The sequence below is a fragment of the Podarcis liolepis genome (assembly GCF_965112155.1).
Source record: "Podarcis liolepis genome assembly, chromosome: Z".
Classification (NCBI taxonomy): Eukaryota; Metazoa; Chordata; class Lepidosauria; order Squamata; family Lacertidae; genus Podarcis; species Podarcis liolepis.
The window spans coordinates 35,370,321-35,385,297 of NC_139570.1; the positions used below are offsets into that span (position 1 = coordinate 35,370,321).

At 43.5% G+C, this 14,977-nt stretch overlaps 1 protein-coding gene across 1 annotated transcript in view; it reads left to right on the forward strand.

The window, feature by feature from the left end:
- Window positions 1–13,456, forward strand: part of ASS1 (argininosuccinate synthase 1) — a 76,619-nt gene extending 63,163 nt beyond the window's left edge. Inside the window, exons 13-15 of the mRNA XM_083485266.1 lie at window positions 1,246–1,402; window positions 10,794–10,859; window positions 12,211–13,456. Coding sequence (XP_083341392.1) covers window positions 1,246–1,402; window positions 10,794–10,859; window positions 12,211–12,262 — 275 coding nt within the window. The 3' untranslated portion in view covers window positions 12,263–13,456. The remainder of the gene's footprint in view (window positions 1–1,245; window positions 1,403–10,793; window positions 10,860–12,210) is intronic.
- The last annotated feature ends 1,521 nt before the right edge of the window (window positions 13,457–14,977 follow it).

Here is a 14,977-nt window from a genome sequence, read left to right on the forward strand (position 1 = left end):
TGCATTATGAGTAGTTACCACTGGCGGGCATAGATTCTTGCATTGCAGGGGGTTCTATGATCTAAAGTTCTGTGGGTCTAATTGTTTTTACTCAAGGAGTGAGAGCAGAGGTAGAATACCTCTGTCCTGCCTGGGGGCCAAATGTGGTTCTGCATATCTCTTTATCTGGCCCTCATGACTCTCCCCAGGCCACACTTTTTCAGGCCACACGCTTCACTGGCTCTGGTCTACAACCTTCTGGTGTTTCACTAGGGAAGCTGCAGCAATGCAGCACACCACACGTGGCAGTGGTCAGCAGTTTCTTGCTGGAATGTGTCCTTGAACTGTGATAATGCCTCTTGCTCATTTTGGATGGAGAGGGTGTGTTTTGAGATATAGAAATTATAAACTTTTGTATGGCTGGAATACCACCCATTGTAAAGAAGTGTCATATGTGTTCCTCTGTCTCCAGGGCTGTCAGAAACCCTGGAAAGCAACTGCCAGTCCATGTAGATAATGCTGTGCTTGATGGACCGGTGGTCTGACTCAGAAAAAGGTAGTTTCCTATGTGATCAACAAGGGTGAAGTCCTATGTTATCTGTGTAGCTCAGCAACCTATGGAGGGCCAGAGCTTGAAGTTGGGCCACCTTATTTAAGGTAGTAAAGGAAGCCAAGCCCTCCACATGCAACCTGAAGTGTTCGCTTCCATGGGAACATGAGGCTAGCATAGGATGCAGACAGTATCCAACGCAAGCAGAGGGCAGGTGACACTAGGACCTTGGACAGCTCCATTGGTGCTGAAGATGTTTCTCTGCTGGGAGCTAATATCAACTGAAACTTTATGTGGATTGATCAGATCTTGAGTGTGATAAGCTGCCTTGTGCAGGAGGAGGTGACTAGGTCATAAAAGCCAATGAAGCTGAGTATCGGAAGACTCGGGACAGATAGAAGGAAGGACTTCTTCACACAGCACATGGTTAAGCTGTGGAACTCACTCCAACAGGAGGCAGTGGTGGCCACCAACTTGGATGGCTTTAAAAGAGGATTAGACAAATTCATGGAGGGTGCAATTGGTATCTAAAAGCCACCATGGCCATGCTCTGCTTCCACAGCTGAAGGCAGCAATGCTAGTTGGCCACTGTGAGAGCAGGACGCTGAACTAGATGGGCCACTGGATTGATCCAGCAGACTCTTCTTGCATTCTTATGTTCTTATGAAGGTGCCACTGATGACTTTCAACCTGTCTGTTCTCCTTTTCTGCTGCAGGTTTCTGGTACAGCCCAGAGTGTGACTACATCCGCCACTGCATTGTCCAGTCCCAAGAACTTGTGGAAGGGACGGTACAGGTCTCTGTCCTGAAAGGCAAGGTCTACATTTTGGGAAGGGAGTCCACACAGTCCTTGTACAATGAGGAGCTAGTGAGGTAAGCATAGTGAGGGTGGCCAGTGTGTCTCAAATCCTCAGTGAATTAGGGACTTTGCTTGCACGTGAACAAGGCCAGTAGTGGGTCCAACGATTTCTGCATTTGGGCATGTTAAAGATTGTTTGATTTCATTCAAAATGTTATTTTCTCCACTAAATCCAGAGAAAAGGAAACTTACTTAATTACATAAACAAAAAAACAAAAAAAGGAAAAACATAAAGTATGGTAAAACATTTAAGAATGAATTCAAAGCAGTGTAAATCCACAATATGTTACTCATATGGTATTTAAAACCATTTTTACAGTTGCAAAACAAAAGAAATGTCACCTGAAATTGAAAAAAAATGATAAAGCATAGCCCCGGAACCTAGATTCTAATGAGAGGGGTGGGACTGTTTTGATTCACACAATGTGGATGTATCTGGTTAAATCTGAGACATCTGCAACCGAATGCCAGACTCTGCATTAAGATGAGAGTTGTATTTTGTTTTAGTAGCCACATAGGTAGAGAACCCTGATTCACATAACTAAATTGTTGCAAAGGGCAGGATTATTTTTGCTTTATCTGATGAAACTTTAAATTCGTCTTTTAGCTGACCCCAAAATTCTGATAGTGACTTCTTAGTTTCAAAATTATCTTTTATCACAGAACCTGATGTCAAATTGATCAAGCACTCTTACTGTTGCAGCAGAGTATGTGTTTACAACCCAAAAGTTTTCTTTAATTTTTTCATGGAGTACTTCCAGAAAATAACAGTTGAAACTATTGAGCAAACTTAGCAGGTGAATGTGAAACTCATTTAGGATTCCTCCAGGCATGTCAGAATCTAGTTCTTCTCTAAATTTTTTTACCATATGGAAGCTGTCTAGATTTCAAATTTTCATTGATTCTGCCCCAAACTTGATTTTCTTTTAAAGGCTTGTACAGTGGTACCTCCGGTTGTGGATGAGATTCGTTCTGGAGCTCTGGTCAGATCCCAAGGTTTCTGCAACCGGAGGTGCCTGTTCTGCGCATGCGCACGGCACAATAGAGTTCTTCTGAGCATGCACACAGCACGGTAGAGTGCTACTGTGCATGTGTGTGCAGCGAAACCCAGAAATATACTTATGGGTTTGCAGTGTGCATATCTCAAAGGATATGTTACAAGAGGGGCACATAAGTAGAGGTACCACTGTACTTTATCACTAGCATTAAAAAAAAAAAGTTACTGCTTTTCCTTGACGTGAGAAACTTAAGTCATTAACTTTTTTACATAAAAAAATCTGTTAAATATGCCAATTTTATGAGCCAATGCTCCTCACACAACCTGTCTCCCAAAGCAAAGTGATCATCTGACTTTGAAATGAGAAACTTCAGCCCTCATTTCAAAGAGTTGAGTCAAAGTTTTGCTGTGAGAAAGCTACCTTCTGTGTGAAGAAGTAAAGATGTGTGCAGACTCCCCATGTCACCACACAACATTTTGAATAGTCTTGTATTCTTAGGTCATGGTTTGATAAAATTAATTACTTCCATGTTCATTATCCCATGGGATACCCCTCAATGTGAACAATTCATCTATTAAGTTGAAAAATTTCAACTTAGTCAGTAAGGCTTGCAGAGAAGCAGATTCTCTTGAAAAAGACTTCAAGTAATGGTAGTGCACAAATACTGTTGGAATTGCTAACACGGTCACATCCATTGAGTCATCCATTTGAAGCTAAAATTCAGTGCATTTTATTTGTGAGAGTAAAGTAGCTTTCACATCCTCCGCTAAGTCCCCGATTCTTCACGAGATTGTGTTACTTGACAAAGGAACTTTGCCTACTAGCGTCATACCCTTTCCATCCAATATACCTTCAATATACCTTCAGTCTTTACAGAAGGCTTGATGAGGTTTTCAGAGATGGTGTGGGCTTCGCCAGCTTGGGCAAATTGGTAACTGACTAAGTAGGACCACCATCAAAGCCTTTTCGTTAACTGTTTTAGAGTGGTAGGATATGATTTTCTGGGCTTGTGTAAGTTCACCATACTTCCTTCTGAAGAAATCGGCCTGTTTGGTCTTGCATTCTGGACAAACCCCACCCCCCTCAAAATGACAACACATTTTTTTCTGGCAACATGGCACTGCGTGGAGACACTTCACCACAAATTCCGTACTCTGGTTTGTTGCCACTGGTCTCCACAGACCCAATACCCATTTAAGAATTGTGGTTCTTCTTTTTCCCTGTGGCACCGGTCTCTGAAGTACTAGGGCTAGGCAGCTGGTTCAACATTTCAGGAGGTTGTAGATTTGACTTTTAAACAAGACCTGCATTTCAGATGGGAGTCTTTTGCGGCCCTACCAGGAGGTGCCACTGGGGATTGAACTTGGGACCTTCTGCATGCAAAGCAGCTGCTCAACCCCTGAGCTACAGCTCAGCTCCCTGACTCAAGGAATCAACACCCCTTACACCCCCTGTGCTAAAAGTGGAGGCAGAGAAAGTTTCCCCACAGACATAACCCATGAATAACTTAGGAGCAAGTACTTCATCTAACCTGTTTTTTTAAAAATAATAATAACAAATAAATAAATTAAGCAAAGGTCTTGTTTAAAAGTCAAATCTATTTTTTTCTTCCCCACATTGCACTTTCCCCCTCTTTTATTCTGCTGTCTGCCTCTCTCTCACGACTTCCCCCACCCTTCCTCTCAGCCCCTTTCAATCCTTCTAAACACTTTATAAGCCATAAATATACCCAAATCAGTTTAGATCAGTCAGAGTAAATGTCAAATTATCCTCTTCCCCCCATATCTCGGCTTCTTTCCCTCCCTCCCTCTTGAAATCAACAGCTCCTAATAATCCGTCCCCCAACCTTTCATTATCGTTTGCATTCTCATGCGGTGGAGATTAAATGAATAACGTTTTTTAAAAAGAGAGAGGGGTTTTTTTTTATGGGGGAGCCAGAGATGGGAGGTAAAAAAAGAGAGAGAAAGCGAAAGAGAGGGGGGTTTGAAACAGGAGCACTTACTCCCAGTGTGTCTTTAGCCCATTACCCCCCTCCCCCTGTTCCTTTTTTTGATTTCTACATCACTGGTTTGAAAAGCGTTTGAGTGACGGCATGGCGGGGACCCGCGAGGGAGCCGAACGAGGTGCATCGCAGCAAAAATGCCTCCGCGCAGTAGGTAGAAAGTAACGTAATTATAGAGCAGGTCAGAACCACTCGGCTGAGCAAAAATAAAAGCGCAGAGGTTTTTCTGCAGCCCGTCAGGGGAGGTAACATCATTGTAAACTCTCTCTCTCTCCCCCCCCCCAAATAATAAAAAGGGTTGTTTTTTCTTTGCAATTTTTAGAAAATGAACAGAGTTATACGTGTGGGGTGTCTCTCTCTCTCCCCACCCCCTTTGCAGAGGCAAGAAACTAGCTCATTTGGGGTTTTCGTACAGAGGCATACACTCCATATGTTAAACGCACATTTAAAGTGCATTTCTCACCCACTCTGATGAATCCTGGGAACTATGGTTTGTTGTGGGTGTCTGGAAAGGGAGCTCCATGTAGGATAATCAACAGTTCCCATGATTCTTTCGGATGTTTGTTTTAAATGTTTAATGTATACGCAAACATTTAAAGGATATTTAAAGTGCACTTCCTTCTCACCCTGAAGAATAATGAGAACTGTGGTTTGTTATGTGTGCTGGGAATGAAAGTTCTTTGTGGGATAAACTATAGTTCCCAGGATTTTCATGGGGAAGATTATTTGTATGGTGTGTACAGGGATATTCAAAGCACATTTACCTATCCATCCTGAATAATCCTGGGAACTGTTGTTTATTATGGGTGCTGGGAATTGGAGCTCTGGGGCAAACTACAGTTCCCAGGATTCATAGGGATTATTGTTTTGAATGTGTGGTGTGGACATGGACATTTAAACCATGTTTACCACCCTCCCCAAAGAATCTTGGAAACTGTGGTTCATTATGGATGCTAGGAATGGAAGTTCTCTGTGGAGTAAACTACAGTTCTCAGATTCTTTGAGTGGGGTGCATTAAATGTTTGTTGCATACACAGACATTTAAAGGATATTTAAAGCAGATTTCTCACCCACCATGAAGAATCCTGGTAACTAGTTTGTTGCAGGTGCTGGGAACTGGCAGGGTAAACTCCAGTTCCCAAAGTTCTTGGGGTTCTTTAACATTATTTATTTAATATAACCCCTCTTTCTCCCAGCTTGTGATTCAATGTGGATTAATGTGTGGTGTATACACAGTCTTATTCTCACAGTTATTAAAGCCAAGTGTGTTTTCTTTTAAAATACAGTGGTACCTCGGGTTAAGAATTTAATTCGTTCTGGAGGTCCGTTCTTAACCTGAAACTGTTCTTAACCTGAGGTACCACTTTAGCTAATGGGGCCTCCCGCTGCTGCCGCGCCGCCGGAGCATGATTTCTGTTCTCATCCTGAAGCAAAGTTCTTAACCCGAGGTACTATTTCTGGGTTAGCGGAGTGTCTAACCTGAAGTGTCTGTAACTTGAAGCGTCTGTAACCCGAGGTACCACTGTAATTATGTCGGCCTGTTAGGAACTCATCCAGAAAGCAATGCCTCTTGATAGATCAGGGACTGTGTGACCCTCCCTGTATTGAGGGACTCCAACTCCCATAATCCATAGCCAGCTCAGCCAGGGGTCAGGGACATAGGAGTTGTAGTCCAGCTACATCTGGGGCCCCAAGCAAATCCAGTGAGGCTGGAGGCCAGGACCTTGGACAGAGCACAGAGCACAGAGCACAGCTCAAATGTTGCTTCAGCAACAGGCAGCCTCAGACAGAGCTTGTCCTGTCTCCACTGAGAGATGTATCTTCTGTTAAAGAGGACTAGCCTGCTTCAACTGCCAATTACCTCAGGGGTGCAGGGAGACTATGGTTCTGCTGGGGCTTTGGGGGTGAGGTTTTTGGAGTCAGAGGAGGACAATGTGACCTCCTCAGGCTGGAAACATGCTGTCAAGATGGACTTATCTGGAGCTATCCAGGGCTGGCTCTGAGAACCATACCTTCTCCAACCACCATACCTTGTCTGAATCCATGAGCTCATCCCCTGAAAATGTGAAGGACCACCAACATTCAGCTTCATCGGGTGTTCCTGAATTCTTTTGCTAGGAGAGGGAAAAAATGCAACCTTTCCTTATCTGCTTTATCCACACCGTGTATGATCTTATGCGCCTCAGTCTTGTGGGTGTATGAATGTGCATGCAAGGACTGAACCCTCAAATCAGCTTTTGGAATATATGTTAAAGCAATAAAATCTCACGGTGGCAGCAGCAAGCAACAGCATGTAGCACTTTCAATTAAAAGCAAATGCCTTACTCAGGTGATTGCTTTGTCAAAATCACGATCCCTGCCAGTGTTTCCATTTTTGTCCTGCCCCTTCTGGAAACTGAAACTGCTGTGTCGGATAATGAAGAGCTATAATGGCCATTAATCCCCAATCCTTGTTTTCCAGTTCCATATTTAACAATTAAAATAATTAACAGGGTGTGATTAGAGCCCCCTGATTATGCCATGGTTGCAATGAGCCCCTTGACGTCCTTTGCCCGGCTCTTAGTGCTGAGACAATCTGCGGATTAGGCAAAATGAGCTGATAAGATTCAAGGCCATTCCTCAGCAGGGGAAAAAAAGATCCCATGCATGCTGTAAACTAGCAGATCAGGCCCAGAGAGCTATGGCAACGCTTCATGCTCTGCTACTGTACTAATTAAAGGGTTTGTGTTTCATTTTCTTTCTTTCTTTTAACATCAGGAAGCATTATGTATTTATTTTTTTTAAATGATTTAACACTTAGGAAGTGCTTGCCATTTGCTAAGTGCCATGCAGGTATTAAAAGATGAAGGTGTCTCTGGTTGCAGTCTTACTACTGTCTAGTAGACAAGTGGGATGAAGAAATCAAGAGTTGGAGCAGCTCCACCATTATAAGTGGTATTGCCTCTGGATACCAGCTGCTGGGAGTTGCTTGAAGGAAGAATATTGCTGTTTTGCTCAGGCCCTACTTCCTGGCTTCCCATCATGGGCATTGGATTGGTCACTGAATCCAGTTAACAATGCTGGAAGAGATGAGCCTGCAAGTTTCTTACGTTTAGCTGGTCCTTCATTGACTGGTGGATGGGGGCCAAGTGGCTATCCCCTTGCCATGATGTTTTCCCTGGAGGTGCTAACTTCCAGTGTGGCTCTTGAAACCCTGGCTAGCAGCAGAGGCCAAAATGTGCCTCCCTTCAGACTTAAAATATGATGTGATTATTATTATTTTTAAAATGCAGCAGAGTATTGAAAACTACATTTAAAGGCAAGCTTTTGTTTTTTCACACGTGGGAGCACTCAAAACACAACTCTCTTAATTGCAGATTTTGCTCCTTTTTTACATGACAAAGTATTCAGTATTCTGAATTATTTGTGTTTATTTATTTTACAAAGGAGAGTATTTAAAATTCATGTTTCTAATTACAGGTTTGTTTTATGTAAGGGAACATTAAAAAAAATTAAAGAAGTGTTCAGAGTAGATCCAATGAAATTAATGGACCTAAATTAGTTATGGTCAATAATTTCAGTTGGTCTACTCTGAGTAAGACTACTATTGGATACAACCCAGTATTTTAAATCCTGCTCTTTGGCCAAAAAAGGCTCTCGGAGAAGGTCACTAAAAATAGACAGTCCCTGTCCGCAGGCTTATGCTCTTAAACAAAGAAAAGACACAGTACCAAAGAAAAAAATGAATTGGCCGGAGGAGGAAATGAGCAAAGTTTTGTACCAGTTCTCAGTTACAAGTTCCTTTAATGACCAGCTGCTGTGGCAAAGTCCGAGAGGAGAGGCCAAAAGCTGCTCATTTCTCAGCTGTGCCAATGGAATGGTTCTGCTTCTCTTCCCTTATCCATTGCAGTCTGATGGAATAGCTGCTGCTATTAATGGATCTGATGGAGGCTTCTCAGCAGAAAATATGCTGTCTTTTTGTTGTTGTTGCATGGAAGAGGATTTGAAATGATGATGTAAGAGCATAAGAAGAGCCTGCTGGATCATGCCAGTGACCTGTCCAGCCTCCTGCTCTCACAGTAGCCAACCAGGTACCTGTGGGAAGCTTAAAAACAGGGCCTGAACAAGTTGAGCTGGACTCCAACTCCCATCAGCCTCTGCAGCCACCATGGCCAATGGTCAGGCACATCCAGAGTTGCAGAACAGCAACGAAGTGGTTTAACAACAAGTTCCTCTCCACGTAGAACTTTTGGAATTGTAGCTCGGGGGGGGGGGCGTTTCCTAACAACTCCCAGCACCCATAGCAAACTACAGCTTCCAGAATCCTTTAGGGGAAGCCGTGACTGCTTAAAGTGGTATTATAGTGCTTTGAATATATGGCGCGAATGTGACCTTCATCATAGCCATTAACTTCATTGGGTCTACTCTGAGTAGGACTAGGGTTGGTGCCAACCCTTAGCCTTCAGCCTTACCATACACACATAATATCATTTTCTTAGGACTGCCATACGTCCGTAATTTCCCGGACATAGCCAGGATTCGGCCACCGGAAACAGTTCCCCAGGAGGAAAACTCTTAGATGTCCAAGAAAATTCAGGCATATGGCAACCCATGTCAGAAGTGTAGATTTAAAAAAAAATTTTTTTTTAAGAGATTTAGAAACTTTGGGCAAAAATAAAAAAAAATCTCCACAACTTTGCCCCAAAACTCAACAACTTTTGTGTTGAGATTTTGACTTTTTGAAATGTAGCTTTAAGAGGGAGCAGCATTCCTAGCTCTGCCCCGGACCTCAAACATCTGCTATGGGGTCAAACTAAGAGGCTGGTGCCAAGGTGAAACACCCACACTGACACCCCCCCCCATTTAGCAAAGTAAATCATCCTCTTGCAGTTGAAGTGATGCGGGGAGGTGGGTGGGAGGAAAAATGGGTTGCCTTGGAGACTTTGGGGGCGCCAAGCCATTGTAGGGTATCTTTTATTGCTTTCTAATTAATGGGACTGTGCTTGGTTTAACAAAGGGGTATTTCTGAGCACCTTTAATGGGGCTCCTGGTTTTTGAGATAGAAGTAGCAGGGAAACAGATCACTGGTAAGGTGGGGGACTTAAGCCCATGGAGGGGGCTCCCCTCTCTGCAGAAGCTCAGAGCCTTTGATTCTGCAGTTGACGTAGGAAACAGAGAGGGCTTTGTCACCCAGCTTGGACTCCAGGACAACCACATTCTGCCTCCCACAGTGCACTGCAGCACCTAGGGGTCATTTTGGGAATGTGTGTCTGAGTGTGTGTGTGTTAAATATGTTATTTTGAGTTGTCAGGATTGCGTTCTTCAACTGATGGGGGTGGTAAACCTCAGGCACCCAGGGGACAATTACAGCCCTCTAAACCATGGGTAGGCAAACTAAGGGCCAGGGGCTGGATCTGGCCCAATCGCCTTCTAAATCTGGCCCGTGGACGGTCCAGGAATCAGTGTGTTTTTACATGAGTAGAATGTGTCCTTTTATTTAAAATGCATCTCTGTGCTATTTGTGGGGCCTGCCTGGTGTTTTTACATGAGTAGAATGTGTGGTTTTATTTAAAATGCATCTCTGGGTTATTTGTGGGGCATAAGAATTTGTTCATTATTATTTTTTTCAAAATATAGTCCTGCCCCTCACAAGGTCTGAGGGACAGTGAACCGGCCCCCTGCTAAAAAAGTTTGCTTACCGCTGCTCTAGACCTCTCTATGTGGCCCTAAGACCTCCTGAGGCCACACCCCTCACTGGCCCTTTAGAGCCCCCCCAAGTGTTTTTGCTCAGCTGGAACATGTCTTTGTACTGGCAGCATATACACCATACACTTAAAGCACATTTAAAACACGTCCCATACTTGCAAAGAATCCTGAGAACTGACCTGAAGCTACAGTTCTTAGGATTCTTTGCAGTGGGAGAAATGTGCTTCAGAGGTATGGCACATGCACATCCAGTGCCTCTTGCTTCTCTGGATGGATAAAGCGTAGAGAAGAGGTATGTGTAGAAACAAGGCTAGTGTACAAAAGTAAAATTTGCATTTGTTTCTCTGTTCACTTTTGCCTCTGCTCCTGCCAACCACTGGCATGTGGCCCCTGGAAGATTGCCTAGGATGGAATGTGGCCCTTGGCCTGAAAAGGGCTCCTTGCCCCTTCTTTAAACATCTCACAGAATCATAGAAATGCAGAGTTGGAAGGGACCCCAAGGATCATCTAGTCCATCTCTCTGCAATGCAGGAATCTCAGCTAAAGCATCCATGACAGATCACACACACACACACACACATACACACACACACACCCCTATCCTGGTCTCTAGAAGTTGTGCGGGATGCCTGCCTTTCCACCACTGAAAGCCAACCTTGGCACTGCGTTACTGTCTTTATTATACCCACCAAACCATTTTTTTGCCTTTCCTTCCTGCAGCATGGATGTCCAGGGCGATTATGAGCCATCAGACGCTACTGGCTTTATCAACATTAACTCCCTTCGGTTTGTATTGAAGCGTTATAGTTTCAGAAGCCTGCCAATGTTCTTTTTACTGAATCAGACCATTAGTCTATCTAGCTCAATATTGTCTGTACTGACTGGCAGCAGCTATTCAGGGTTTCCGGTAGGGGGCATTCCTAACCCCAACTGGATATACTGTTGGGGATTGAACCCAGGGTCTTCTGCATTCAAAGTGCATGATTTGCCTCTGCATAACAGCCCTTCCCCTAAAATAGGGTTGCCACACCCCGAAAGCTTTTTTTTAGGAAGACCCCTACCTTAAATGAAATAAGGTTCCCCAGGGTTCTGAATTAAAGTAGGAACCCAAGACAGTGTCATCTACTTCATCAGACCACTTTGTCAATATAGCTCAGTATTGTTATACTGACTAGCAGCCACTAGTCTCCAACCCTACCTGGTAATTCTCCTCTTCCTACCCAAGGTCTGCCACTCAGCTGGATGGGTCCCAGAGCCCCTGTAGACATCTGTCCCCCAACAGTGGAGATGGAGCCTGGGGTGAAAAGCAGAGGGGTGGCTTCTACCCTGCCCAGATGTGGAACCTGGGGTCTCCTTAGAGAAGGAGGAGGGAGGAGAATGGGGACAAAACTAGAGTGAGTTGGCTCCAACTCTCATTGGCTCTGGCTCCACCTCCTCTTTGGTCTCCCTACATTTCACCCTGACAGTCTCAATGGCCACCAGCCCCTACTGGCACGGCTGAGTTCTTCCATTTCAGAGTGGGTGGGGGCATCACATGCTCCCCAATAACGAAAGATTTCCTTACATACAGAGAAACCTAACACCCCATGCAAAAGACTGCATTTCTCCCTAATTCATTGGACTTCTGCATGCAGTATGCCTTCATCTTACAGTCATGGATTCTATAAAGGAGAGAATCAGATGGCCCTAACTGTTTAGCTAATGGAACTTTCCAGGAATAGAAAGCCCAGCTTCCAGGAATAGAAAGCCCAGCTAATTAATGCTATCCGCAATCATCTATTTTGTTTTGGGTTTTTACATAATCTGTCCTATGCACACACCCTTCTGAAATCGGAGAGGGGTAGAGAGACACAGTTACCTAATAGGCTCTTTTGCCCCTTCCCTCCCCCAGTAGCAGCCTGTTAACTTCTTTGTCCTGTGCATTAATGGACACTGTCCCCCCCCCCCTTGGATAAATTAATTATACAATGATGAGTTTTTCAGCAGCAGACAGGAAAATTTAGAAAAACTCACATATCACCTTCCACTTATTACCTCCTCCCCGCTCGTTTCATTTATTTGTCTCAACTTTGCCCAATACTAATTTTAATTCAGAATGAATTTCTCTCACGTTCTCTTTCTTTCTGTTGATTTCCAGGCTGAAGGAATATCATCGACTCCAACGCAAGGTCAAAGCACAGCAGAAATAATATAATGGGTGGGGTGGGGGCTGCAGGCTTTTTCTTTTCCCATCCAGCTAACACACCTATGTGCCACTCGCGGCTAATTGCGGTAGTAATTGGTAATAGTTACTCATCTCCCTGTGCCTTGAGGGATCCCACAATGGTTTTGTTACAGTCTTTTAGTGGCATCAATGAAATGGAATCAAGAAAAAGGTGGTTGGTGGAGAGGCGGGAGCATCACCACGCCTGTCAGTTTGCACACGAATATGTTATTAAAATATCTGTGCCATTATTTCTGGAATCTTAATGAATGGGACCTCCTTTCTTTCTGTTTTGCTTCTCACTGTTTCCCTCACACTTATTCAGCCAAGCTGTTTTGCCAAGCTTTAGTCTTTGTCCTTTCATACGAGTTTAAGTGCATCTGAAGGACATGCTGGATTGGGCTTGCTTTTTTTTTGTGGGTGGGTGGGTGGGAGGGAAGAAGCAGCAAAAGGAAAGTGGGCCCTGGACTCTACCCAAGCCCATCGCTCCACCTGTGGGGAGACTAAAGGGGAAATGGAATGGGGGTGGTTGAGGGAGGTGAAGAAATAAAATAATTTGTTCCATTTTGATCAACACTAAGAGCATTCTTTCTTTGTCTTTGCATGAATTGCAACGAGGTCTGCTTTAATCTCACCCTTTAAAAAAGTCCCTTTCTTAAAATGAATTTCTCAATTTGTTTTAGCCTCCAACCCCCCCCCCCCCGCCACCGCTGCCCACATCCCTACAGGGATGCTTCAGTTTGAAAATAAAAATCAAGGTAAAAAAGGATAGAGAAAAATGGAGAAGGTTGCGTGGTGGGGAAATGTGGAATTTTTCAATATTCCACTTGCTTCGTCAACTGTGGACTTGAACTAGTTCCAGAAGAGCTTGAAACATAGAAGGAAAAACCAATGGGAATTAGATTTGCTTGTGCTACTGCAAGGTACAAAAGTGTGTTTAGAGGAAAACTTATATCCTGCTCGGCAGATAGTGAGCTTGATGTCACACAGCTGAATGGGTGTAAAACCAAGAGAGAGTAATCTGTAGCCTTCCAGGTGTTCTTGGACTCAAGCTCCCATTGTCCCTGAATAGGGATGGAAAGATTAGTCATTTCCAGTTCTCTCAGTTTCTCATTTTTCTGTTCTTAAATTCAGTTTTCCACAATGCTCAAATAAACAAATAATTCCTCATGAAAATTCATTAATGCTTTAGTGCAAATTTGTCTGTTTGACTCATGTACACATTTTTGCAAGCAATGTTCTTTAAGATAATGCATCTTTGTCTGCTAGTTTCACAAATATATATATTTTTATGTACACTCTCCCCCTCATATACACATTTTGGTAAACATCAATTGTTTGGAGAACTGCAGATTTTGAAGGGTGTCTGTGTTTTGGTTTTCAATTTGTTTTGGAATTATGAAATTTCATAGATTTGCCTTTAAGTGTGAACTGAATCATTGCCATAGCCCTATGTATTAACTATCCTCCATAATTCATATTAGGGCAATACTTTTATTAGACCAGCTAAAACTCCAAAATCCATACACTTCAAAATTTCAAAGAGGTGGGGAGCAGGGGTTGCTCTTTATAAAATAATTTAGAGTTGGCTGAGTGGTGTATATTCTTGCTTGCATATTTTAGACTAGCATTTCTGGTGTTTGATCGTTTCTGATAGTTCTTACAACCTGACACTGTCTAGCTGCCTGCAGAGTTCTCCTTTATAAAGCTGAACAACACTAAATGAAGGTTTTAAACTTAAAGCACAGCAGATGATGATTTTTTACTTTTTAAAGTGACAACCAAAACAAAAATCCAAAGCTCCACAGGCAGCACTTTAGACAGCCTCACTTCTGGCAAACCCCATGGACCTACAGAAACAGAGAACTAGGATAACATACAGTTATACAGGTACAAAAATGTACTGAAGCAATGCAAAGCTGCTCTGGACTTGGGAAGGGGGGTTGTGATCTGACTTTGGGAACATTTATTAACATCCTGCTTTGACTTGGTGAGGACTGAAAGCACCCTGAAAAATCTCACTTTGACCCCATACTTTACAAACCAGAACTGAAGAACAGAGGAACAATAAATTAGGGAAATCTGTTATAATCTGAACAGCCTCACTCCTTTGTCCGCCTCTCCCTACCCTTTGTCCGGTTTCATAAGACAGTGGTTCTCAAGCATTTTTCTCTGGGCCACACTTTTTCAGAATAAAAATTTGCTTGTGCAGCACCAATTTTTTAATTGAGAAGAAGTACATCGAAAAACAAAAGCTAACGACTCCCAGCAGTGCTTAATCTTGAAAAGTTATATATGCGTCTTCTGCAAATAAAACAATTGTTTTGATACTACAGTGGTACCTCTGGATGTGAATGGGATCCGTTCTGGAGTCCCGTTCGCATCCTGAAGTGAATGCAACCTGCGTCTGCGCATCTGTGTGTGCGCAGGTCGCAATTTGATGCTTCTGCGCATGCACGTGACATCATTTTGAGCGTCTGCACATGTGTGAGTGGCAAAACTCGGAAGTAACGTGTTCCGTTACTTCCGGGTCGCCGTGGAGCGCAACCCGAAAATGCTCAACCTGAAGCAACTTTAACCCGAGGTATGACTGTATACCATACTGCAATGTTTACATGTTGCTTTGCCTTGAACCTTCCCACCACACTTGCTATCCTCTCCGGCCACACCAGGACCACTCCAGGAGCTGCTGAGATCTGCG